At 43.0% G+C, this 27,798-nt stretch overlaps 1 protein-coding gene across 1 annotated transcript in view; it reads left to right on the forward strand.

Annotated features, from left to right (window-relative positions):
• The window catches only part of TMEM132D (transmembrane protein 132D), a 267,820-nt gene that overhangs the window by 235,067 nt on the left and 4,955 nt on the right, over window positions 1-27,798 (forward strand). The window contains exons 6-8 of the mRNA XM_054844296.1: window positions 23,757-23,962; window positions 25,101-25,374; window positions 26,815-27,006. Of these exons, the coding sequence (XP_054700271.1) occupies window positions 23,757-23,962; window positions 25,101-25,374; window positions 26,815-27,006 (672 nt within the window). The remainder of the gene's footprint in view (window positions 1-23,756; window positions 23,963-25,100; window positions 25,375-26,814; window positions 27,007-27,798) is intronic.

A 27,798-nucleotide genomic window follows, 5' to 3' on the forward strand; every position in this document is an offset into this window, starting at 1 on the left:
GGCACAATGGATGTGGACTGAACTACATTTTAAGCATTGTCTGTAAGCATTAGATTAATTGCACTTGACTATCACTAAAAGAAAAAATCAGGGCCAGTTGCACATGCACACATACAATTTCTGCTGATGATTGGATCTCATTTCTGCCATTGACAATCCAGAGTTAACCCAGTGTAGTTAATGGGATTGGTCTGCACTTTATTTGATGAAGAGAAAGTCTATTCCTTATTGGAAATTTTTTTTTTGTGTCTAAGCACAGCTCTCACTGTCACTACATGGTTTAGTTTGGCATCAGCTTAATACTGAAAGCAAAGATCAGCCAGAGCCAATTTTAGCTGTTTCAGTGCCATAGCCATAAGTCAGCCCATGTTTCCTTGAAAGTTCTTCACACATTTTGATGATGCTGAGCTGAGTTTCAAGCTTGCAACAAATCTTGAAAGCAACTGTTTCCCTAGGGCTGAGAATTTCATCACAAGGATTTCACACAGGCCTGCAGACGGGATAAGAAACAGCCCCTCTGGCAACACAGTTGTATGTACTATACTGATTTTTGAGGACACCTTGACAAGTAGTTTCCCAAATTCTGCCCTTTGTTCCCAAGTTAAACAATGCGTGTGTCTAATCTCATCTCATGCTCTCTCTCCTCTAAGTAGATTCAGCTGGGGGGCATTCATTGATATTTATTTCTTTGGAGCTCAGGCTCTAGGAAAGCTGTACATAGGTATGAGTAACCTCACCCTGTACTTTTTAGTATCCAGATCTGACAGTTATTGTCTGGTCTCCAGCAGGGCTAATTACTGATAAGACTTTTCTTCATGGGCTGGTTGGCTGGTTTGTTGTTGTTGAGGCTCTGAGAAAAATGAGCACATAAAATGAGATGTTAAATGTGCCCAACACAGAAAAACTGTAGAGAAGATAAATCAGAAATTACTCGGGGACATGAATGAAGATGATCCCAGAAGCACGTTAGCTGGGAGAGGACTTCCTTCACTCAACAGCACAGGAAACAATTACAGAAATAATCTCTTATTGTGCTGGTGGAGGGGAGATCCACAGTGGAAGGGTCTTGGTCTCTTTCCCACTCATCAGCAAAACATGAGTTATCTGCTTTACTCCCTGTCAAGGGTGAAATGATCAGCTGTTTACAAACTTCTAGTTTAAACAATTATGTTTAATCATATACTTTTGCCGGAGGTTGGTATAATATGTCAATAAGATGTCAATCCTTTAGGGCCATAAGCTGTCCCTTATTTTACAATGGATATCCCCAGATGTGGTAATAATTAGCTTTGTCTGATCTGTCATTTATTTTTATTTAGCGAAAGGATCCAAGGAAGGATTAGAAAAACAACTTGATTTTAAGGTTGAGGTTTTCAATGTGATTTAAGGTCACTGAGCTTGTATAGTCTAATGGGAGCTGAGCACACATTGGAAAATATAATTCAAGAGATCAGTTTAAGTGCATGATCAGGGCGAAATCTGAACTATCCCTGGCAAGGTCTGGCAGTAAGCAGGTGTAGAAAAGTAGAAAAACACTCATCCACCAGCCAGCTGCAGTAAGTATAGAAAATCCTGCTGAATACTCAGACTTACTGTTACATTTTCCTTTAGAAAAGGCTTTAGATGCAAAGCCCTCTGTTCAGACCCACCTGGTATCTGCAGTGCACAGGTTGGAATTAAGAGAGGCACATTTATGCCTTCTGGAACCTAGTCCCTGTGCAGACCAGTTTGCTGCTAGCAGATTTCATGGGTGCTTCAGGGCTACCCTATGTTTTAATGAGTTTTAATGAGCTAAATCATAATGAGACCATCACTCAGGCAGGCTTTTCTGGAGTTTAGTATGTTTTCTCTTCCTGGGAACACCCCCAGCTTGGCTCTTTTGTCAGAAGCTGACACTGCAGTGACCAGTCCAGTTATCTGCAAGTGGAAAAGCCTCCTGCTTCCTTTCCTCTTTATAGCATGACTGGAGTGCAGGTGGGCCAGAGCTGGGGGACCCAGGCTGACCTGAGTATATCTCTGAGGATGCTCAGAGATACTCCCTGCTCATCAAAGAAGGAAATAAAGAAAAAACCTGCTGAAAATAATCCGATTCTGCCTGCACTGGTATCGTTGTAAAACAGAGGCAAACTACTGAGAGTGGTTTTGTAACAAAGATATAAACCGGTATAAATTGAATGTCAGCTTCCTAGGGAATGGGGCACCACCATGATCTCCCACTGTCTAATTGTCTGTTCCACTAACACTTATCTAGCCTGCCTGGGGCTTTTTGGTGGTTACATCGTCTTTCATTTGTTAGAGTCGTATTTTTCCCTTTCACATGAAATGTAGTCTGAAATACAGAAAAGAGCAATTTCTAATTAAACTCCTGCCTAAATCCATTATAGCTTCTGAAGGCATTGGGACAGGGAGATAAAAGAACTGTAATAATCCCAATATGTAAATATAGATGTAAAAGTTTGTTTGGAGGGATGGAGGTTAGAGGCCAGACATCATGAAACCAAACATATAGCTTCGTGGTAGAAAATGAATCAATGCATTAGTTATCATGGATTTTCATAGAAATAAAGTAACAATGCACGTCCATGTTTCAGTTCAGAAATGTGAAGTGGCAGCCTATGAGTTAGCCACTAAAATGATATTATAGACCCAAAAAAGAATAAAAAAGGAAATTGAGAAAGCAGAAGAGAGTTGTGATAGAATTGGGCATTGGCATAAATATAAATCATGAAAGGGAGATTGATTTAATGAGAGATGTGAAAGTCAGAAACTCCAGGTGTTAAAGAGATCATCTGCTCACCTGGTAAAGAATCCCTAAGGCTACACAACTTTTAGATGAAACAGCCGGATTTACTTAAAGTACATTAACTTTAAAATTGTGTGAGAGCTAACATATTACAAGGGAACATGCTTCTGCAGTGCACACAGTCTGTTAAGAAGTTGTGCAAAAGAGAAAGAAGCTTACGTTGATCCGTTGGAAAATTATCTTTGCTCACAAATTTTGTCAGAAGATTTACAAGTAGATATGGGAATGAGAAACTGTTGTAATCCAAAGATTCTAAATAGCAACATTTACATACTAGCCAGCTATGAGGATTTGGAAGAAAGCATTCTTGGTGAAATGGGTTGGCCAGGCTACTTCTGTGGATGGTGTTTTGTACATAAGAAGCAGGTAGGACAGACACAGATGCCCATGTGAGTGATGTCTCCATCTAAGTGTCTGCTAATGTGGAAAGATTTATTTTAGCTTGTGAACGCCTTTCAGGATTCACACATACCCATCTATAAGTGCAAAGAAACTAAAATCTCCCTTGTTTGCATATGTCTGTGAGAAGGAGGCTCAAAGATCCAGATGAAACTGCGCTAAGATCTGCTCTCAATATCTGAGGGTGATAGAACAACTCTTTTTTAGTACTGCTTTATGCAGAAAAAGATGGAAGCCAACAAGTTTGAAGTGTAGCTTGGTCCCCAGCAGTCCTGTAGGCGTGATTAACTGCACACTGAGATTTTGCAGCAATCAGAGTTCTGTTGTAAATATCACATCTTTCATTTTCCTTCTCCCTCCATTATATGGAGTCCTGCTTTTCAAACAAATAAAACCAAAACTATTAGGGAGCCTCTTCTTAACTGTTGCATCTCAGATTACTGAAATACGCACATACGTACACAGAGATAGGGTGAGATGCAGCAGAGGAGAGCCCAGGGAGGAGCTATACATATCCTGTAATCTGCTTTGGTCTTTCCATAATGTGATTTTTCATGGTGAGGATCACCTCTGCTTCTGAAAAAAAAAATCTGAATAATCTTAGCAAGTGCCTCATAGCATCTTCCTGAAGGAGACAGCCCTTATTCACCTGAGGGGGAAATAAGGAGTTTAATAACTCACCTAAAAATCTCACAGCAAATAATTCTTGGAGAAGTTCAGAAAGCTTTGTGGAGCCCACTGAATGCCATCCCGCACAATGAAGTGCTCCCTCTTTCTCAGTCCTGCTCTCTGTGGGAAAGGACGAGTGGCACTCATCAGATGCATGCAACGTTTTTCATAGCAGGTCTTGAAGCTGAGTGCAGCTGAGTGATGGCAGAGGCGGGCGTCCAGCAGGAGAAGGGAGGAGAGTGACAGGACGCCAGCAAACCTTGCAATCTGCCACTTTGAAGCCACAATGAGCAGTGCATGATTAGCGAGCACAGGGATACCAAATGAGCCCAGTTGTCTGCTCTGGTTTAAATAAAAAAGGTAAGTTTATGAGCAGCTGGAATTGAGGTACCAGGTTGAGCTCAGTACACTTGCAGTAATATTTAGCCCTTGTCATCAGTTGTCTACTCCGCCCACTGATGAGTGTGAAGGATAAAACCAAAGTGACCTCCTGCCAGCTTGCTGTGCTGAGAGCTTGGCATTAATATGTAAATTTTTTCCAGGGAACTCTGCATATAGTTGAGCTGTCCAGTTTGTTCACGTTATCTGGAAACCAAGAGGAGAGTGCGCAGCTGCCCAGCCGCTCCAGGTGCCTGCAGTGTAGGCCAGGGTATGCTTATGCAGAGGACTTGTGCATTAGCATAAGTGAAGCACTAAAAACTGAGTATGTCTGGCACGGCATCGGCACTAAATACGTGAGCGTTGCTGGGTTTTGGCCATGAGGTCTTTATAAAAGAGCAAGCGTATCTGTGAAATGCCAGAGAAGATCTGACAGGCTGCACTGTCATATCACTTGCGTGGCCAGTAAAGAAGTGAAACACTCACATATCCACCTAACTCTTGAAATAGCAGTTCCTGAAAAGCCTTGCTGTAAAAACCGCTCCACTCATCTTCCTGGGAATTTCTTAAGCATAAGGAAAAAAGTCATCTTAGCATCCTGCTAAAAAGTAAGCAAAATGGCTCTGCTCTTTCATGTAGGTGTACGCGAGGGACTCCGAAACCTCTAACATAGTTCCCAAACATGGGCACTCGTTGCCAAACTAAAAAGCGCCAGCCTCATGAAATGCACTTTCTTTGCCAGCTTTCTTCCTCCCCTCTGAGCTGTATCTGCAAAGGTAAGTGCTGGAGATTAGCTGGTGCTGTGGTAGTACTTGAGGAAGCACTGCTTTTGGAAAAACAGTCTGCATCCCCTGGGCTGATGTGTACGGGCTGATTCTCAGCTTGCTTAGACGTGAGTGAGTCAAGAAAGAGGAGCCGATGCCTCAGGTTTGTTGTAAACACTGATTGGTCTTAGGCTTGTGGCTGTGTGTTTGTGTGATTTGTAGCAGAATGAGAGATGGTCCAGGACTAAGGCTTCATCACCTGCCTCGTTTAAATAAATAACAAAACCTGAATGTAAAACTCGGCTAATTCCCCTTTTCACTCTCCTATATTATGTGTGCTGTTTTTGAGAGGAGATCTTTTATTTTAGGAGGTTCATTTCTGCCAGCTCATACGTAACAGCAGCTACTCTTTCAGGGAGCAGTGAAGATGTAACATGTCTCTGAGTACTGCAAAAGCATGTAAAGCTGCTACTTGACAATTCTGTTACATGTTTTTCATAAATGTTTCTTTGGAGGTGAGTCTATTGCTCTTTGAAAGGAGATGCAGGTCTCTCCAGGGTACTGCAGAGCTTGGTGCAAATCCTGGTGTTCAAAAGTCCCTTTTTTATGCCTCTGAGTTCAAAACCTCTAATGAATTACAAGAGTAGTGACACATCCTTTGTCTGTGGTGTAACCCTGATTTCCAGAGGGGGATTTTCAGCATGAACTAGGAGAATTTGATGTCTACTTCTGATCACTTGAGAACTCAGCACCCAAGTCCTTCCAGTGTCCTCGAGAGTCCCAGCACTGTTATTTTGTTGACTAGTTAGACCATTCTTCAATTACAAGGCCAAATCCAGATTAAAAGACTTCCTCATGGCTTCACCTGTTTTCCTCTTCATGTCTTTGTTGCCTGCATCCAGAATGCATTCATGGAACCGCTCTGCTTCTTCCAGCCTGTGCTGGGAGAGACAAGCTTCTTACTGGTACAGTTCTTCCATTATGTGTCCAGAGTTCATCACAGGCCTTAAACAGGAGTTCTCTGGAAGAGATCCAGCTACTGAGTACACAGACCCATGCCTGCTCATTCCTATAGCTTCCGCACCCTGGTGTCTTCACATGAAACACAACTCCACTTGGGCTTCTCCATCAGCTATGCAACTTTGTTATTAACATCATTAATCCCTAAACACTGAGAACACCCAAGATGTGTCAATATGAGAGGATAGTACACTTTCAATGGGGTCTCTATCCCATAATCTGGCTATTTTGTCTTCTTGGTTGTTTGAAGATAGTTCAGATATCAAAGTTCAGGACTTACCTTGATTTAACAGTAAATAGATACATGGTATGAGTGCTTGTCAGGATGGAAAGAGCGTGAAAGCATTTGGAAGATCAACGCAGCATGACTCCCATCAGAGTCAATGGGGAATAAGCAGCTAAAATCTTACAAAATGCTTCAAATTATCCTCCACCTTCAATTCCCCATCCTCACTGAAACCAGCTCGTGAAATGTTTTATTGAATGTGTTCCTCTTGTCAGTTCTTTGAAAGTGAAAGGAAACTCAGAGGAACTGTAGGCTCAGGTTAGCAGCAAGATCAACTGCTTTTCATTTGAAGGCCAAATGGCACCTTGACTGCACTGCCACGTAACCCCATTAGTTGCAATAGGGCTAGCAGGTTGAGAGCTAGAGCACCATTTGGCTTTCTCTGTGGTTATGGTGAGAAAAGCCAATGTTTGTCTAATCTTATACCAGCCCTGAGCATGTTTTAAGAACTGCCTTTGCTTTGCTGTCTATTAGCCTCAAGCACATCACAGCCTAAATCCTATATACCTGGTCTGTTGTCTTCTGCATTGTAACAGCCATAGGCACAGGACGGACATTTGCTCTTACCATGTTTATTACTGTCTCTTGTAGTGCGTTTATATTACGATAGCACCGAGTCTCAATGACCAGGAACTGCAGTTCCCTATCAGAGACTGTCCTGTGACAATCTGAACTGCCATGAATAAAACATTAATGAATGAGCTAAATCAGCAGAAAACAAACCTTTTTTGAGGTGAAATAAAAACTGCGTCTCTTCAGTCCTCACCTGGACTTCTATCCATTCCATGAGTGTGGGTTTTGTTTCATAAATTTTTCTAGAATAGGTCCATGAGAGGAAACAGTTTCTGGCCTCGTTTTTCTGTTTATGCTAAGTGTAGCTATTTTCATGGTTTGGTTGATTATTCTCAAACCTTAGAGTAATGAGGCTTCATTTCTAGCTCCAGATAGCATTTGCAGATAGCGTTCCCCAGCACTTTGTGACCATGGGAAAGTTAAGTAAACATTTCATTCCTTCATTTGCACAATGAGGATAATAACGTCTATGGTATATAAATACATATTTTTATGGAAAAATGTGCACACAGACACATGCACACGTTTATGTTATAAACACTGAGACTTCACTATGATGTGCTTTACAAAGTGTTGTTGGGAGATTTTTTTTTTCAAAGTGCTGAGACGCTATTAGATAATAGGAATAGTTCAAATATAAAATGTTCATCATCACCATTGTTGTTACTATTTTGTTAGACTGCACAAAGAGAGAGACACGGAAATGAAACAGTATTGATCCATAGTAATTTAACTGGTCCTAAATCAGGCCTTTGTTTAGCTGTATAAGGAAAACAGGATGCCTTTGCTTTCATCTTTTTAATATGTTTTTTCCTTGAATTTTCTTGATTTAATGAAATGCAATCATTTTTCAGGCAATGGCTTGTCTTGCACATCAGAATACTTCACAAAGTGACGTAAATTATCACTGTTAATGCTATAAATGCAGGTGAGAATAATATAATTAACATTTTATCACATCTTATAAGGAAAGAAGAAAGTACAAAATAACTTTTACTTTGTGCACTGCAAACTTATTTAATTGTGTTCTAGCAACATAATTTATTTGAACTAAAAGACTTTAGTTTATCCAGGTCACTCCAGGTCATCAGAAAGGATGCTGAACACTGCAGTCTGCTTTTGTCTCCTGCCTAGAAGTTCAGAAGAGCTTTAAGTAGTAGCTCTCACATGGGTTGCATTGTTCTGTCTGTTAGTGTGCAAAATATATATTCCAGTACAATGGGACATGCTTTTGCTTTTGTGATCAATATTGAATCCGAGGAACAAAGATGAAATACTTGTTTCCCTTTTTATCCAGAAACCCCACGTTTCTTGTAGGTAATATACGTGGACTACAGACAGGAGAAGTTATACCTTACATATCTGAATATATGACTTAAAAATTGCTGAAATGTTCAAGCTGAGCTGAAAGGAACAATACATCCAGCTATGGAAAGCATTCCTGACAGTCTTCGGTCTAAGCAGACCTTAAAAATTACTGCAGACGGTAATTCTACCATCTTCCAGTCCTCAGTGATCCTTGGAGTTGGAGAGGTTCTCATCCTCTCTAGTTCAGATCCTTTTCTTCACTGCTGTCACTGGGCTGATCTTTCCCTGTGTACTTAATTGGTTTTACCCAAATTTATACTTTGCTCTTACCTCTCTTGAATTGCATCTATTTATTTCAGACAATTTTCTACACTATCAAGATCATTTTGAATTCTAATCCTGTTCTCCAAAGTACTTACAACCCCTCCCAGCTTGGCATCATCTGCAAATTTAATGAAATTAATTAAATGAAAATTAAATTAAAGACTCCCATTGACTTCAAGGGGCATTGGAGTGAACCCAAACTGTCTTACATCCTTAAGAAGTGGTTCAAGTGAAATACACTTATTGCTTTACAGGCCGTTTTTGTAAGGGGAAAAGACAGATGCATGCTGAATAATTCAGGGTCATCGTTGCTGACTGAGAGAGATTTAACTAATTTGTCAAAATAATGACCTTTGTTCACGGTGGGGAGCAAGTGGTTTCGGATTATTTCTGTCCCCAGAGAGATGCTGGAGGAGCCTGGGTTTAGCTCAGCACCACCGCAAGGGGCTTGTTTAGAGATGTAAAATGAGAGGTAAGCATTAGCAGCAGCGGTGTTTGCAGATGGTGGGAGGCATGTTAGAATGATGATCATATCTGCCTAGACTGATGGAAACAGCACTGCTACTCAGTCTGTGAAATCCTTGGGAATACGAGGATCACTCCCATCCTGTTCCCAGCTTTGGCCTTGTGTACGTGTACATGTCCCCTTGATTCATCGCTGTTTCCCCATTAAAAGGAAACCACTAGGCATTAGGAGCTTGACATCTTCCTTAAATGAGTGCAAAGAGAGCACGTACCCAGCAGAGGGGGAAAGGACCGGCAGCCCTGCCTGGAGCTTGGTTGATAACAAGCAAGCTGCAGAGAGGAGTTTGTTAAAAACTAGTGTTATCAGGCAGTGAGCCCCCCAGCCATGCCAATCTGCTGCAGGTCATGCAAGCGTGGTCGCAGTCTCACCTGCGTGTGTCACAGCTGACCGATGTGAGGGGTGCCGAGCTCACAGCCATATGCCATTTTGCAATCCAGCATGAAAACTCATTTATCTTCAGTTGTCCAGAAGTAGGCAACTGGAGAAAGAGAAGGTTGTGTTAGTGGGTGAAGTTAGGACAGAGATCTCCTCGTTTATTCAGCATCCTAGCCCACAACTCCGCTGGGGAAGGATACTCTCTCCTGTTCCAATACAAACTTTGCAGTCACTTTTACAGTGAGTGTAGTTTGGAAAACATTCTCTGGCATTTCAGCCTGTACATGTTGGCTGATGCCACCTTTCATCTGGCACTTCCATATTATGGCTGCTGCTCTGCTTTTGGAGCACAATCCTGCTTATATATGCCTCTCTGCAAGTAATTTTTGGCTTTAAAAAGCATAGGTCTCTTTGAGAAATTTTTCGTGCTTTGCTGTTGCATTATTTTTCTCCAGTCACTGCAAGGTGTTGGCCAACTTTCCAGAGCCTGGCATGCACGCGTGTATATTGCAACAGATTTTTCCTTTTTCTTCTAAGTGGTGATGTTGGATATCTGAATACTTGCCAGAGGAATAGAACTAGACTTTGCCTGTGCAAACTCAGAGTCAGAAAGAGGACTGAATCTTTAAGTCTTTGAAATTATCCTATTACAAAGATGGAAATCTCTTTGTCCTTGTAGCTCTAACTTCTAAAGCCTGCAATTGCTAAACATCTCCTTTCCCCTGTGTTGGAGTGACTGAAATGCAGCGCCCTTGGTCAGGATGGTGTCTAAGTTGCCCAGGTAATTTCAGCAGCGTTTGGTCATTGCTCTTTTAAGTACCAGTTGAGACATGGCGTGACTCAAGGAGTTGCCTGCAGATCTGTGTTTGTGGGACACTGAAGTCTGAGAGCACTGAAGATTTCAAACTCCTCTCCTTTTATCTTGGCATTCTCTTCTTACTGCAGGGTCTTTTCATTCACTTCTCCTGTGTGGCGCTCACCTCCTTTAAGTCTGTGGAGGTCTGGTCTCATACTTGGCTTAGGTCAGATCAGTTCTCAGTGGTGTCCCTAATTAAATTTATGTATAACCCATTACTCTTTCGAATGAAATTAGAAGAGCAGGACACTTCTTATTTGAGGGCAGAAGTGCTGGCCCTGTAGGGTAGCATCAAAGCTTACCAGAGTCAAAGAAAATTCTGAGGGTTGGATTAAATCCTTGGGCCAAAATATTGTACCCTTTATGCTCCAAACATTAAGGTTGTCTTATGAAGTAGAAAGTGCTATTGTCTCCACCTAATGGATGGAAAACGGCTCTACTAAAGACTGGATCCTTGAGCATCCGATCAATTTGTTGCCGGAGGGCTAGAGATGGGGCATGCCTGTGATATCTGTGGCATGCCATGGCCTGTGGCACAGAGATGCCCAAGGTAGTGAGTCTACCCAATGCTGTACTCTATGGAGGAAGGTATGGAGCTAATTTATGTGGGCATAGCACCACGCATCGCATACATAACTCCATTGCTTTCAGCGCTCAACTGGTTAGATATCTTGTCAATCTCTATAGGTCTCCCAGCTTGAGGATTGGCGTGCCCATAGTCAGCCCAGTTGCACCTTGCACACCTGCGTTTGGGAAGGCTTGGCAGAGGAGCCAACATAACCAGGTCTTCTCAGTTCCACGTGATTGCTTTCACTGCTCTCCTGTCTTCCTTCCTTTATGGCTGTTTTTGTCAAGAAGACAGGTGAAACTTTATAATCCATTTGCAAAAGTCAAAGTGTCATTTTTGAGTCTTCAGTAACCACCTGTCGCTGCAGCACGACCTGCATAATTAGAACTGACATTCCCTGTCTAGAGATTTCTTGGAAGCTGGAAAAATGAGAATGTTGTCAAAAAAATAGCAATGCTTCCAGTCTGCAATGCAGTGATGGAGATGAAAGATGAGTGATTCCAAGGAGGCAGAGAATGTATCAGCCCAGTGCCTTTTTCTAACTAGTTTAGAAGTCCAAAATGGTCTATAAGGATTTGCATTTCTCCTGTAGCCTTAAAGAAAATGTATTTTAACCTGGCTTCTCTATTTCTCGCTCTTTACTGGACCAAACCAAGAGCAAGTTCCATAGCAGTCATGCTTAAAGCCACAACAAGAGTGAAAAATACTTTTGCATCAGTTGATGGAGAAGATTTTTTGTATTTTATTAATTTTTTTTCAGGTTTTTAGTAATTTTCTGTACAATTATGAAATCCTTTTAAAAGAGGATCTTATTTTTTCTAACAGAGAAAAAAATAAATTTAATTGGAGGCAGTGTTGAATCACACTGTGTTCTCAGTTCTGAGTAACAGATACAAATCTCAGAATATAATATAAATTTTTTGTAGGTGGACAGTGACTTTCAGTGGCCTTTAGTGCTCACATTTCAGGGCAGAAACTAGTCATCTGTAGAGGTAGGGATTTCTCTTCAGGGGTTGTTTAAAAGATCTATTTGTATCAACTGTCATCTTGGCTGACACTTTGAGAATTGAGCTAGGGACCTCCTGAGTTAGGAGCTCAATCTGAAATAGGGGAGCTAGATGACATAGCTTGCCTAGCTGTGGGATCTTACGCTGTCTGTGCAGCAGGGCATGCGGAGGAGCTACAACGCACACTACTCGGCACATCATGCATGCTTCGCTTCCATCCCACCTACACCCGCAAAAGCAGCATATATGTAATAGTCACTTGAATTTGCTCGTGAAGTAGAGCTCTCCTTTGCACTTGTGCAATATATCAAAAATGACCTGGTAAGGAGAGATGAGAAATGGCTGGAAGTGTGTCTCAGGGTAATAAAGAAAAAAATAGGAGTTCTTTAGAAAGACAGGTTTGTTAACATAATTGTAATACATGTAATGGCAGTGCCAAAAAAGAAAACTCAACATAGCCAGTGAAATACTGTACTATGCAAATATTGCAGAGATTCAGACAGTCCAATCCCTACATCTGCCTGTGTGATTAGACTGCACGGGTATCACTCAGAAAGAAAAAAGGTACCACGGCTAGTGAAGCGACGACGGGGGCAGCACCGTGTGTGCCAACAGCAAAAGCGTGGTGCTCCCACAGGTAGTGGGGTCAGGGGAACTCCTGGCTGCGAGACCAGGCTCTGCCCTGGTTTTGAATAACAGGGCACTGTGGTAGGAGAGCCCCGGGATTTGGGGATTCATTTCTTGGCTGGGTCACAAATGTTCTGTGAAGCCTTAGGCATGTGATTTGCTCTCTGTGCGAGTCAGCTCTTTGTCTCAAATCGTAAATAAAAGCCTGTTTTCCTGCCTTGGTTAGATGTTATAAGAGCTTTATGAAGGGAACATCACCAGCTGGGTATTGGGGGTCTCATCTCCTCTGTGACTGTAAAGTACTGCTACAATATTAATGTTAATGAAACATTTTTAAGAGGAAGAAGTGTTTGGATTTGGTGATTATCAAAGGGAAATGATCTCCACATTGCAGAAACCATGCCCCACTGAGGAGCAGCCTGTTGCAAAGCATCTTGCAAAGCAAGATGCGAGGTCCTCAGTGGTGGATCCCTGGTACGCTCACCTCAAACAGGCAGGGAGAGTTCAGAGGGGTGTTCATTTGGGACTAACCAAGGACACAAGCACATATGAAAGCTTCTCCAATTGGGAAATGCTTAGTAAACAGTCAATGTGATAGTCCAGCTGTGCTACCAGCACATCTCCAGCTTATGAGACAAGGATGAGCTTTGGTCTCTGTGGGAGGACAAGCCCACAGCTTATTGCAGTAAGAAGGGACGTTTGGGGACGCTGCACGCTGCCGTGGTGGCACAGATGAGAAATGTCTTTTTCATGCAGGGAAATCTTTTCTTAAAAGGACCTTTTGCTTTTGTATAGAAAAGTCAGTATTCAAGTAAAACATTTATTTTAGCATCGATCTTCCAGCTATATGTTTGTTGTTCTAGCAGGCAACTGAGAATGACACGCGTACTTTCTGTGGTCAGCAGATGAGGGCATAAAGCACATACCTGGTAAATTCCTCCAAATATGGATTTGTTGCTTAATATAATACAAAGCAATGTAAAATCAATAAGTATTATGGTAGCCAATAGAAATATTTTTGGCCATTTGTGAATGAAAGAAATACAGGGGAAAAAATGTGATGCCTTCAGCTGAGTTGCGTGCTGGATCGCCGGTGGAGCAGAAAGGAGTTGGCAGAGATTTTAGTTTCCTATAGACAAAGGGAGTATAAATATCCTGGATATGACAATTAGATGCTTTGCACACCTAGCTTTTCTGTCCTGAAAATTACAGACAAAATCAGAGTTGCTGACTGGAGGTTAATGCTGCTGGTTGTTTAGTTTCCCAGTCTGGGTCTGAAGTCAATGTGTCGGTGTGCTCTCAGGAGCGCTCCCGCCCCAGCGTGCTCCGAGAGCCGGACTGCTCCGCACCAGCACTGCCAGCGCTCCTTTGCCTGCCCTTTTTGCGTTTGGGGAGATTCAGCATCTCCTAAGGTCCTTCAGCTGTTCTGGGGGCATACAGGAGTTATTTGAAATACTTTGCCTTCCTGTGTCTCCGCTGAGATCCGTACTGCACGCAGTTCTGCCCGTTTTCCTCTCCGCTGCCCCCGAAGGGGGGTCTCGCACACAGTAGGAGCAGCCCTTAGAACAGGCTATTTCAGGCTGCGTGCACCTCCGGTACCTTCCTCTCCCCAGCATTGCTTCGCTCCCTGGATCTGACAAATCTGGAAGACTGACCGTCCCCTTTAAAGCACGGTTTTGTTTCAGTGTTTAGTCCATCCAATTTGTCGCATTCTATATCAGCTCTGCTTCACTTGGAAGTCGGGTATTTATTTCTCGGACACAAAGCAGCAGCCTGTGTGTCTCCTTTTCACGAGTGTGAAGCAAAGTTGTTCTGTTGCTGTTACTCCCCTTTAAGCTTTACTGGAAGGAGAGGAGAAACGCCATTCCCAGTTTAGTAATAAAAAGCCTGGGATACTGGATGCGTTTATCATTCGTTTCCCACTTTGCGTGGATGACTGCAGTGAGTGATACAGAGTGCACGTGGTTTTCAGATCAAGGGAGAAATAGGAAGATGTAACTTAATTAACATAGGCAAGAAAGTGTTGTCACATTCATTACAAACAATTGTGGCTTCTCGAATCTAAAGCCTGAGGTGGCGGGTTGAGTCCAGCAGCTCTGTGGCCAGTCGTCAGACAGTACTTGCCTGTTTAAAGCTCTCCTACGTGGCAGTGCTGACATTCCCGCGTCCTGCTGATTTAGAGGAGCAGACACCGAAGCCGTCTCATTCTTTTGCTTATCCTGTGCTGGCAGGATCACTGCTCGCTGAATATCGAGAGCAGCAGGTGGGCAGGAAGTCGCCACCTTCCTTTTCCAGCTGGAAAGCAGGAATTGCAGCCTAGCCAACAGCAAATGAGGGATGGCTGTAGCAGCAAAAGGAGCGGAGAACAGCAGGAGTGAATGAAGCCATTTGATTTCTCTTTGCATTGCCTGCTCGCCAGGGACACAGCTTCACCCTACGGCACGTCCCACAGAACTGCATCGTGCCCTCGGTGTGGCTGTGATCGGCTGCTGGCACGGGTGGAAAAAGCGAAGGACTGTCCTCGAACTACAGAAAAATTTTAAGCAACAGAAAGATGTACTTGTGTAACCCTAGCACCTGAGCTCTTTCTTGTTTCTTATAGATTAAGCTTTACAAAATCCCTCTAAAACAAGGGGACAGTATCCTGATTTTACAAATACATCAAAGGGAAATTAAAGCCCAGATTCTTAAAGAGATTTAACCACCAAGCTCCCCTTGAGCTCAGTGGGAGTTAACACTTCCACATCCTTGAGAGCATGGATCTCAATAAATTACACACAGTCATCTACTAAGTGTGTTACGGAGTTGGGAACTAATCCCAGACTTTCGGAAATGTTGTTCTGTGCCCTTACTTTCCTTCCTGCAAATGAGACTAGCACTATTCATGGCGCTAAAGGTATTCCAGATTTCATGTGACTGGATTTTAATTAAGCAGAGTTTCATTGCGATCATTTTGTTTTGATTTGTGGCCCCAGCTGATTATGGCTTATTGGGGAAGATTTGGCATAATATATTCTGTCAGAATTTGTAGTTCTGTAAAACAGCTTTCATGAAATTATGCTAATTTCCCTGGAATTTTATCTCTGACAGAAAAAGGAAGAAAAGGATGCTAGCAGGTTCCTGTTGTGTCAAAGAAACATCTTGTTTTGACATTTCCAAAATGAAATGTTTTGATTTTTCATTTTAAAATAACTTTTTCCTTGATGTTACAGTATTTTTACATAATGTTAATCATTTGAAATTGAAATGAAGATGAATTTCATGACCCAAAAATGAAACCAAATGTAGGTGTCTTGAAAGCCTTCCTGAAATGAAGCATCCATCCTCCAGGCAGCTCTCCTGCCAGTCCCGTGGGAAAGGGGCTGCTCAGCACCAGGAACACAGCATCCCCGGGTGGGTCCTGGCTGTCCTGAGCACAGCGCTCGGTGGGGACAAGGACGAAGCTCTTTGCAGGGTGCAGGTAACCCTTAGGCAGGTACTGAATCATGGGTGAGGACGGTGTGTACAGGAGCTTCGTTCTGAGTGTCACCTGCTCTTCTCTCACTCCATCCTTGAAAAATGTATATATTCTGTGCAAATCCACTGTATAGAGATGAATTTGACTGCTCTTAGTAGTGGGAATGGGTGCAAAAGCAACACTGAAGGGAAAAATCCACCAAAATCTTACACTCCAAATCTTGATTTAAAAAACCAAAAGGTGATTCCTGAGGAGAGACTTCTAATGAGGGGATTTTTCAGTTAGTTACACCAACATGCTGCAAACATTGTGTCAGATCTATAACATTCACAAAGGAAGTATTAAACTTGCAGCTAGAATTGGATGGTTGCCCAGAATTGTAAGTCCTTTTAAAATGTGCTATTGCATATTTCACTCCGGTATATTTGGCTGAGGATAATATATTGATGTTTGCCACAAAGCCATAGAGCAAACTAAAAAAATATTTTAGATATTAATTGGTATCAGAGTACTCTTAATCAATACACTCTAGGATGTGCTTCAGGTGGATTAGTGCAGTAAAAACCACTTTTCATTTGCACAGGTCTCTGCTAATATCTGTTTATTGCTGAACTTCCTCTGGAGCAGTGCTAGGTGTGCTTCCATCACGACACTATGGAGACGCCTGGCAGGAAACAAGCTCTTAAGACTCTCAGAAACTAAGGAAGATGTTTGGGTAAAAAAGCAGATACAGTTGTGGATCGCAGTGGGGTTTGGTGTCGTGCTGCAATAGGAAAACCACTGCAGAAAAGTGTGGACACTTTTAAGGTTTGGACCTTCAAAGCTGAGAGTACCCTGTGGTTCTTCTGCATCTGCAGCTCAGATCTCTCACTTGACACCTCCTCTAAAGAAGGCACAACCTCTCTGCACGGCGCGGAGAACCAGCTATAAAGGAATGACGAGGTATGAAGCCTTGTGAACACAGCTCATCATTTACCAGCTTCAAAAGGGTATTTTCAGATTTTGGCAACTATTTCAATACTCACAGCCAGAATTTTAAATATTTAAAATTAAGAAGACCTTATGCAGTGTAAATTCCCCCAAATGGGGAGAGCTGTCAAGGTGATGCTAGATTTAAAATCTGTCTGGAATCCAGTTGCTAGGGTTCAAGCCAAGTCTTTCTCCTTTCAGCAGCTGTGGAGTAGCCCAGCTTGGGACTTTAACCCTGCTGAATGCGCAAGTCACCGAGTAACTCAGGAACGGGAAGAGCATCCCTAAACTTGATGTGATACCCATTTACCGGTACTGTTCCTTTCTGGGGAAAAAAAAGCTCTTTGCTGCGACACAGGAGGTGCTTTAATTATTCCTCAAGAGCAGCTGTTCAGTGGTTGTTCCTAATTCCAGCAGCATCCAGGGTGGTTAACAGATCTGCTGCTGCCATCATGTCTGAGGACGGTGATTTCTTACCCTCAGGATCCTCACAGAATCCCAGACTAGGACAGGTCCCTTCTCGAGACACATAGTGGGCTTAGGGCTGATCTACCCCCTGTGCTGCTGCTTCATTAGAGTCATTTATCTCTGCCTTGCGTAATTCCAGGCTGGATTCAGTTATCACAGTAACGAATCTCACTCCGACACTGCAGGTTAAGCGCGGGTGATTAAAGGTGACTCCGCCTCCCCTGAGTCATTTATAAGTGACTTATAGAGCTAATAATGGCCTCATCCTTTTGTACCTTGGTACACAGCTTGTGTTCTGGACTCTTTTATAGCTCAAATGAGCTGCTTTTGCTTATTTATTTCCCTCCTCATTCATTTTTAATGGTTATAAGAGACTCCCCCATTCTTCTTCTGACAGCAGTGATTTAGGCAGGACTCATTAACATAACTTACGTTACTAAATATCGCCATTTATGCTGGTAGACCAAGGAAAATGTGTGCAGTGCTAAATCAGAAGAGTTCCCGTGAGCTTGCCAAGGTGGCAGGGCTGTGTTTGAAGTGTATATTATAAACGGAGAGTGCTTGTATGAGGGAAGGATCACTTAGAGAAGCATGGATCAGGGACTGTGTCCCAGAGTGTTTCCGAAATACACATTTTATGTGGAAATATCAGAGACTTACTTTCCTAATTGGCCACCCTTGAAATGTCTAAACCAGAACTGCTCTAGGTACATCTTATTTTCAAAGACTTATTAGCTGTGACTGGGTAAGAGTTCCAACAGAATTACTGTAGCAGAAAAGCAGTTTCCTGTGAGGGTTTTACCGTTATCCCTTGGGAATTTAGTAATGATAATGAGGTGGGGAATGACTGTTACAGCTACTTCTGAGAGCTAACAGTGAAATGCTGGGTGCCTCTTCGGGGAGTTATGATGTACATTCCCCTTTCCCTCCCTCCCGTTAGATCTTTGGATTCCATTCAGCCCAATCCTAGCCACAAAAATTTGTACCTGCCATAGACAGCTTCTGCAAAAGGGTAATGGGAAAAGCAGTAAAATCCTTTGAGGAAAGGGATGGGAACAATTTTTACTGGAGCACTGGGTGCAGGAGGTCAGTGTGACAGGGATCACGTGTGATTTGTGAGGGGCCTGATTGCTTCTTTCCATGTTTTTCCCAGGCTGGCTGTAGTCCTGCTACTACAAGGCTTCAAAGGGCTTAGTGTCTTCTTCCATTGAGAGTCTTGCAAACTGTGAAATAAAATATGAGAAATTAATAAAAACTGATTCCCCTTGCTTGTGATCATATCTGAGGAGCATACAGAATACAGCATGTTTTGAAGGAGAGTGCTGACTTCTTTTCAAATAACGCAAACAAGCTTTTAAAGTAAACAGAACAAAAGAAGTGCCTTGGACCAGCAATATCCCCCTCCTTTTCTGGTCAGTATTTGTTTGCCAAGGAACCGGTCCTGTCTTAAAGTGACACAGCAGCATCACTTTCACAGTTGCAAAGCCACCAGCTGAGTTTTGGGCACAGTTTTGAGGTTCCCAATGTACAGAGCTGCGCATGGGGCTGGTGAATGAAGATTTACAGTGAGGATTCTGTGGTAGGAAGCAGCAGTGGGTTAAGTCTATTCCCATTTCTGACAATAGGACCGGGGGTTTGAATGAAATGCAATGCTGAGCACATTTGAAATATTCCACTCTGCACATTTTGAGGCAGTGATGATTGAACTCGACATCCAGCTTGCCAGAAGCCACGTGTTTGGTATGTACATGGCGCACTTAGAAATCTAATTCCTAATTCTGCGCTGCGCTGGCAATAAGGGACCTCTGACCTCTGCTGCCCTGGCGCACGGAGATTAGATATGTGTGTGTGTGACTCAGAGGAAGCTGTCTTAGTTGTTCACCCATGTAAGGGAAAGAGGTGGAGCTGCAGGAGCCAAATGAAACCCAAAGCACTTTTATAACCGACCAAGTTCATGCCCGTAACAGCCGTTCAAACCCCCGTTCCCTCAAGAGATAAAAGTCCCCTGTATTGAGAGAATTTCTGGAGCATCTCGTGAGCACTAAGTACAGCCTTCCTTAATTAATGGAAGGAAGCTCAGCGTAGTTGTGTGAAAAGCTGCTGTGACACAAAGCCCAGAAAGGCTTTAGCAAGGGAGCACAGCACCAGAAGGGTTTAATGGCATTATAATGTCCTTGAATTACAGTGGCCACAACACAGAGAGATGTATTCCAGCAGTACATTAGCAGAAAAAGAAAATCTCCTCTTTCTCTCTTGAGTCTTTGTTACCTTTACTGAAAACTGGAGCCACCATCCTTGAGATATCAAAACTCAAAGGCAGGAGGAAAGGAAAAGGAGGTATGGGTGGGAGTCCTCAAATTTTGGAAAGAAAACAAATCGGTTTTCCCCAGAAAACACCCACCCTGCTCCAGCCCCTTTGTAGTTCCTATTGCATTTTATAACGTGCTTGATAGTCTTCTGAAATCTGTCTGGTTTGGGACAAAGTTTGTGCAACCTCATAATTCCCTTAGTAACTAACTGTGGGGAAGCTGTTTGTTGGGTTAGCACCGACCCTCTCTTTCGTTCGCACACTCGCGCACACGTATCCGAGGGTATGTGCGGCCGCTCCATTCGTGCGTTTAATAAACTTGAACCACAGCCATTCCTGTTGTGTGTGGCGAGGCGTGCACAGCAAGAGCTGTAGTACAGGCAGGAGGGCTGGTAGTTAAAGGCTGTTTATATGAATTAACGCTAAAGAAAAGGAGCCGCTTGACGGACTGAGGAATTGAAATCCATTACAGATTGGAAAGGAGGCACGCGGGCTCGGAAAAGGCAATGGCAGGAGAAGTTTCTCTGTGCTTCTCCCATCAACATTAACACGGAGAAGCCGTGCGAGGGGGGACCTGGTCGCTCCGGCCGCCTGTGTCAGCCGCGGGGACTGCCCGGAGGCTGCCAGCTGCTGAGCTGCGTTTGGCGGGTCTGTGCTCGCGTGCATGTTTGCCCTGCTGGGGCTCAGCTGAGTCTCATCAAACTCATTTCACAAAATGTTCACTCATTTCCAACAGTTTAGAAAACTCAATCTCAAAAGAGATAGAGAAGCTTCGTTTTTCTTCTTTTTCTACATCTTTTTAGTCTTTCTCTTGTGCTGGAAGATGAATGGTTCGGATGTGTCTGCAGTAACACGGGCATGGCTAATCTGCCTTTCTATTGATGACCTGTTTCTGAATGTCCTGGCCTGATTTATGAAAATGTACTGTACTTTGCACCATGTTTTGATGTTGCTCTGTTAGGACTGCGTGCAAGCTGCAGCAGAACAGTGATGCTTATTCATTCAAACAGTGAAGGGCTGGCTGGGAACTGAATGAGCTCATAGTTGTTGCTGTCTTCGCTTACAGAAAGGGAAACAGGAGAAAGCGGGTATCCCAAGCCTAGTCATTCTTTTCCTGACCATCAGTTTGTTTTATAAATCATAATCTTGAAAGCACAAGGTCATGGTATTTGTTTAATCATTCATATAGTAGGTTTTTAGGGATGGATTCTTATTTTAACTCTCCTTTCTGTAATAAACCCTGATAAAGTTGGAACTGAGGTCTGTTTGCCTGCCAAATTTTCTTTCTCTTGCTATTGCTTGAGCATTAATGAATTTAAAATCAGAGAGTCTGATTCCCATCTCTCACTAGCATAACTCAGCAGTTACCTCTATTGCCTGGGAGATTCTCAGCCTTGCTCCAGCCTCTGTGTGCTGAACTGCTCTTCACACACACACAGACCAATAAAAACAACAGCAAAATCCCACCCGTACTCTCTAGGTGTGCTTGAAAAGCCACTGCTCAGACAGGGAAGCCTTACCCGGGTGGAAGGATGTTCCCCTGCTAGAAGCCCTGTTGCAGGTGCAGAGCAGAGGACATGCAGGGGATGGCAGGAGAGGTCTGCTGGGGAGCAGGGCTCCAGGGGCTCAGCGCTCTGCTCTGCAGAGGACACTGCAGTGGTTTGGAAACATCCCTCAACTATGATTTCTGTGCTGCAAGGCACAGAAGTTTACCTGTTACCTTAAATCACTAGGAAATGCTTTCAGTCCTAGGTTGATCACCCGTGGGGACATTTAATTGCCTAATGTGTTAATTAGCTAAGATTCACAAATATGAGGTGTTGCTAGCTGGAAGCAGAGGTGGTGAGGAAGTCACACTGAAAGCTGGTACCTGGCCTCATGCCCTACTAAAGAAAATCCTTGTACGTGCGGTCCAGCCCGCAGAGCACAAAGACAAGTGAAGGACGTCAGGGCGATCAGCTCCCAGGCAGAATGTTTTCCATGGAGCCGCCTCGTCTTCAGCGTTGATCTGTTGCCTCTCAGGTGGAAATCAACACTTTGAGACGCTGCCTGTTTTTTCTGCTCACTGGAATCCCAAGGAAAAGAGGAAAGGTAGAAAGCAGCAGACAGAGCTTATAGCACATAGGAGAGTTGTCTGGTTTGAGAATAGCACTTAAAATACAAAAAGCCAATAGGGATAAGTGCAGTGCTGGCAAGGAACAGACGATTTCCACTTACGGAACCAGGGTACCCCATGGGGTGGGAGAAGGAGCACGTGTACCAGGCACTGCCTGAAGGTCTTCTGACTTCCCGCCTGTCAGACAGGCTATTAGGCAGTGCAGGTAGGAAGTATGATGTAGTTCTTACCCTGAAAATATTACGCTTACATTAGCGTGCCTTCTGCAAGGATGCAAGAATAATGTCTGCTCTTTTGCTGCTGCCCAGACGTGCTGCTCCCAGAAGGGGGATGTGCTTATGCCTCCAGCCTTCTCTGTAGCCATTTCTGCAGGCTCACATGAAGCTTCTCCAGGAGTTTTGCAGAGTCTCATCTTCCTCAGCTCGGGCCAGTCTGGATGAGCATTGTGATGAAGTGGGTATTACATTAGTGACACAGGACCCAGCCGGAGCCGGGACTTGTCTGTGCTCGGCTGCCTGCTGGGAGGTCCTTCCCTTGTGTTGCATGCTCCCATGCATTTTTTAACGGCAGCTAGGTTTTCTTGCTGTGCAGCATGAGATTGGATCCTAACATGAGACGTTAAGAGCTAGTGTAAAACACACTAACATGAGAATATCCCAAAACCCATAATTCTGCCTGTAAATATACTCCTTACTTTCCTGCTGAAACCAATGGCAACTATAAGATTTTGCCCTTAAAACAGACATTGCTTGCAGGAGAAGCATGGAAAGAATCATGATAACCTTTTTTGGTACATTACCTAGGCTCAGGCAAGCAAGGATGGAAATGGATTTGCTATGGATCTGTCTGCAAGGGGGGTTGTTTTTGTTTAAAGATAATAATCTTACAAACGCAAATTCTCCTACAAAAGCTGGTGATATTCAAATACGATTTAAATTCATTTAGCATTTAAACAGAAAAGTAGAAAATGGTATTAAATTCAGATGAGGATGAGCCTATGCATTCTGGAATCAGAAATATTAAATACATCTACAGAATGGAATAGAAGGTCTGGCTGGTAATAGATTGTGAAAAGAGTTCAGGGTTTTAATAGATCATTTCTTCAGATCATCAGCACGGTAAAGTGGTAGTTAATAAATTATTTGACATGTACATTTACTCATATATTTTAACTAGCTGTAATGAACAAGTCCTGTCAGCTCACCTAGATCCTTGCAATAGCTGCTAAATCGCTTGAGTGAGATTTAGTAACTCTCAGCAATATTGATGTCCAGAGCTGCAGGTAATAAATAAAGTGACATCAGGACTAGCTTGAGCAAAACAGTGTGTAAGACCTTTGTCAGGCTTGCAGCAGAGATGAGGCTGTTTGGCCCCAAGGAACACCACTGGGCACCAGTGAGCTCTTCCCTGTGATAAGTTTTTGGTTGACGTGAGCGCCCCACACCCTGACAGCTGTAACGGGACTCCTGAAGAACCCTTTGTCCCAGTTTGGGGTTGACTAGAGAAATTTGTCCCCTATTCAGTTCTGTATACAGGCAGTTACCTGTTCCTCCCCGCAGGTATGTGGTATATTCCTCGGGCTGCACAAAAAGTAGAGGAGGAGAATATTAGAGTGTGACTGAGCTTTGGGAAGGGGAGGAGAATCCTCTCTTGGTGCCGTTATACTAGGAGTCTCCTAGTGTTGGAGTGGGAATTAAGGACAGAAAGAAGCTGTTTTTTTTATCTTAGATTATACTGGAAATGTTTATAGCAGAAAAAGCCTTCCTGTTAAAATGATGCCAAATTAGGCTATTAAGGGCACACCAGGCACCTTTCTTGTTATTCCTAGTTGTCCTCTGAACTTGGAGCTAGTTTGAACCTATATCCTTTCTCTTCCACTCACTTTCCCAGCATGTGGTATACTTTATAATTTGTGAAGAGACTCATTAATTTTTTTTTCTTTTTCCTTTTTTCAGGTTTCTGACAGATGTGACTATGTCTTTGTCAATGGGAAGGAAATGAAAGGCAAAGTGAATGTCATAGTTAATTTTACTTACCAGCATCTGAGTGCCCCTTTAGAAATGACAGTCTGGGTTCCTCGTCTCCCGCTGCAGATAGAGGTCTCTGACACAGAACTAAATCAGATCAAGGGGTGGAGAGTCCCCATCATCTCTAATAAGAGGTAGGTTTCATTAGAGGATGTTCATTCCAGGCTGTGCCAAAGACCTGTCAGGGCCAGTGGATCTGAACATGCTCATTTGGCCTTAATGCAATTCCGGTGTAAATTTGAAGGTCACCAGAGATTTATTCAATAGGCTCCTGCATTGGACTTATGAGGGAAATGGAAACTGCAGGTTGCACGATCCCGCATTGGAAATCAATTTCCTTTTACAGCGCTAGTGACTGAGATGAAAAAAGCCAATTGGTCAAGTTGGGCAGGCTCAGCCATGAGGCAGCAGAAGACACCAACAAGGACACTCTGGCAAGGCTGGTCAGTCTCCAGCCTGGTTCACAGGTCCTGCCAGTTAATTTATTCATTGTTAACGATAACAGTTAGTACATACTTGTTTCATATCACAGTAGGGTCCAGTGGCACTGATCAGTGCCCCAAAGTCAGGACACTGATACACTAGGGCTTTAAAAATACTGTTTGTGCCCACAGGTCAGTGGCACGTGAATGGCAGCAGAGAAGGTGGATGTAGGCAGGTCTAGACTGTGTGTATCTGTTGTCATTGTTATTAAGAACAAGAAGAACAAATTGATAAAGTAGATACTCGCTATTCCCACCTGCCTATGAAGACATCATTTATTACCATGTTTCTGTTAGTATCACAGCAAAGAGATGGGGATTTTGGTGGAGATGTGATTTCAGCCTGAATGACATACAGAACGGGACGCGTATGTAAGTGCAGACAGGGGAGATTTCCATGGCAACACAAAGATGTTTATGGAAAGATCCAGAAAGAGAAAAGTGTGAAGGTCCTGAAAGTAAGGAGTTAACATGGAAAATAATGAGAGATATTTGGAGAGGACCATGCGGTAGCAAAGCTAGCAGGCCAGTTGGTGATCTTAGCAGCTGTTTTGAAGACATAGGCAGCCTGGATATCTCAGTTGTGAACAAGGGAAACAGGATAAAAGTGGGGGAACCTGACTGATTTCAGAAATGTGCTGAAAGAAGCAGCTTCAGCAGAGCGACAGAAGAGGGCAGAGGTCCCTCATTCCAGCAACTGGGCTGAAGACTTGTGTCTGCAATAGCTCTCCTGTTGCAAGCTTTGCTAGCACCAGTTTCAATTAATTTTTGATTCTTGGTGTCCTACCAGACCAGCCAGGGACAGCGATGATGAAGAAGAGGATGAACGTAAGGGAAGAGGCTGTGCCCTTCAGTACCAACATGCGATGGTGCGAGTCCTCACGCAGTTTGTAGCTGAAGCCTCAGACCCCGGCGGCCAGCTGAGCTATTTACTGGGTTCTGACTGGCAGATTGACATCACCGACCTAGTGAGTGACTTCATGCAGGTGGAGGAGCCAAGAATCGCTAAGCTACAGGACGGACAGGTTTTGATTGGGCAGGAGCTTGGAATGACGACAATTCAGGTACAGTTAATTACTTCTTCCTTTTCCTCCATTAACCCACCACCTTGGGAACCGAGGTACTGATGAGATGTACAGCAGCTTCTTGCATCAAGCAACAGAAATCAGAGCCATGAATTTTTGAATGGAGCAGAACTGCAGCAAGGGATGGAAGACACAGAAGAGTTGGTTTTCTCTTCTTATCTTGTGCCCCAAAGTGATGTAGATTGCAATTTTAGTAAATTTAGTCCAACGTGTATACTTGGAGGCTGTTTCTGATTATTTTTGGCTAAAGCTTTTTTTGAACCTGGAGCCAGTATATGGGCTATCGCAAGGCACATAGCTGGTGAAACAGCTCAGTCTTCTCAAAGCCTGCATTGACAGAGTAAAGGGTAAAATAAAAATTAACTAGTGTTGGTTGAGGAACTGAGACTGAAATATAAGTCCCATGAGATCAAATGCCTGCACATCTTGCAGGCTCAAGGAGTGTGTTAGGAAATGCGGATGTTAGGTTATATTTCAGAATATGCACAAAGCAATAATAACAATTGGCGCTTCTAGAATGCTGTTCGAAGACCGATATGTGACAACTAAGCTATCTAGCTCTCCAAACATGCTCATCATCCCAAACTGTCAAATCAGAAAACAACCACCGTACCTGTCGATAACACAGGTTGTCAGGGCTGGAGAAATTGGATTCGAGATTTTTGACTTCCTGCAAAATCTGTAAAGATTTTCTGAATGACTTTCCAAAGCTCTGGGACTTACAATGCTCCAACAAATGCACATAAAACTGCGGAAAGAAAAATCCAAGGGAAAAAAGCTGAGAGCAAGTTATATTTAAAGAATACCTCTTATAAAGTGCTTGAAAAATGCTCTGTACCCTATATGGATCATTAAATTCAACTTGCTTGCTAATGAGCATCTTTGGATGTCACGTATCAGTGCACTGACCTCCGTGCACATTTTTTTAACCAAAATAAGTTTTCTCTGTCAATTTTGTATACAGTACCATAAGTGGTTATTGTAGCAATACATTAGCCTTTCTTTCTAGACGATAGAAATAAATGCCACTTATTTGATGAGTTTTATACAAATCTACAGATTGCATTATATATATGCTACCTAAAACCACGATTATTAATCAAATCATTGCATTTCACATAAAGATTACATTTGCATAGTTAATACATCTGAAACAGATGTGGTTAGCATATTGCAGAGGTAAATGGCACAGCTGATTACAGTTACGTTGGTAAAAGATGTTATAAGCACCCTATTATTGTCGAAGAGTTATAAAATGGGACTAGCCATTTTTAATCATATTTTAATAGTGTCTGTCTGCTACGACTAATTCTGCCCATTAACATAAATATCACTTATCTGTATTACAGTAGCTCCACATAGCTATTTTGCTTGGTGCTATGCAAAATGGCCGTTGCTAACTTTGATTTTTCTTTTCAGATTTTGTCCCCCCTTTCAGATGCTATCTTGGCTGAGAAGACAGTGACAGTTCTGGATGAGAAGGTGACAATAACTGACCTGGGAGTGCAGCTGGTGGCTGGATTGTCGCTTTCTCTGCAGCTCAGTCCAGGAAGCAATAAGGCCATCTTTGCTACAGCAGTAGCGCAAGAGCTGCTCCAATCTCCGAAGCAGGTACTGTTGCCCATGTGTATTGTGTTGTGGAAGGACACCGCTCTGATTCACCATACCCAACATTACAAGCTGATGGAATCAAGCAGATTTTTATTAATAATACGCTAACAAAACATTTTCCTTATGGGCACTTTTTTCTGAAGGCCACCAGGTACCCTAAGGAAAAATGAAAGGTCTCACAAAAATAGCACTATGTCTACACAACCCCAGTCAACAAACAGGCTCCATCTGTCGTGGCTGCATCCCATAAGTAACACATGCAATGCAATGATGTGTCATAGTTAAGCAACAGCAGTCCCTTTACACACACACACACACTCTCTCTTTCTGTTCCATCCAGCACCTACTAGATCAGAGGAGATATTTCCCACTAGATTGACAAGTTCAGCCTCCCACCACAGGCAACCAAAACAACCCTTTAAGGACATTTTTAAATGAGAAAGTGTTTTGCATAGTGCCAAACGCTTCTTCCTTTACTTACTTCCCAAGAGCATTTTAAGAAGTTGTGGAACATCCCTTTCATTCTGATTCATTACTAGAATATGAATCAGCATCCTTGACTCATTTCCTGATTCATGATTTCATAAACCAATTTTGTTTCTCTGTTATTCTTAGTCCCTACATTAGGGAACCAACAGTTACCAAGGGCTTTTGGACTTTTCCATGTCCCCGTCAGTCCCTGCTTGATATTTGTCCTGGTGCTTCTCTCTACATTTGAAATTTAAACGTTTTTTTCAACCCAAATCCATCAGTCTGGGACTTACATCAAGGATGCACTGAGCTCTTAACGCT

The sequence above is a fragment of the Grus americana genome, chromosome 16 (assembly GCF_028858705.1).
Source record: "Grus americana isolate bGruAme1 chromosome 16, bGruAme1.mat, whole genome shotgun sequence".
Classification (NCBI taxonomy): Eukaryota; Metazoa; Chordata; class Aves; order Gruiformes; family Gruidae; genus Grus; species Grus americana.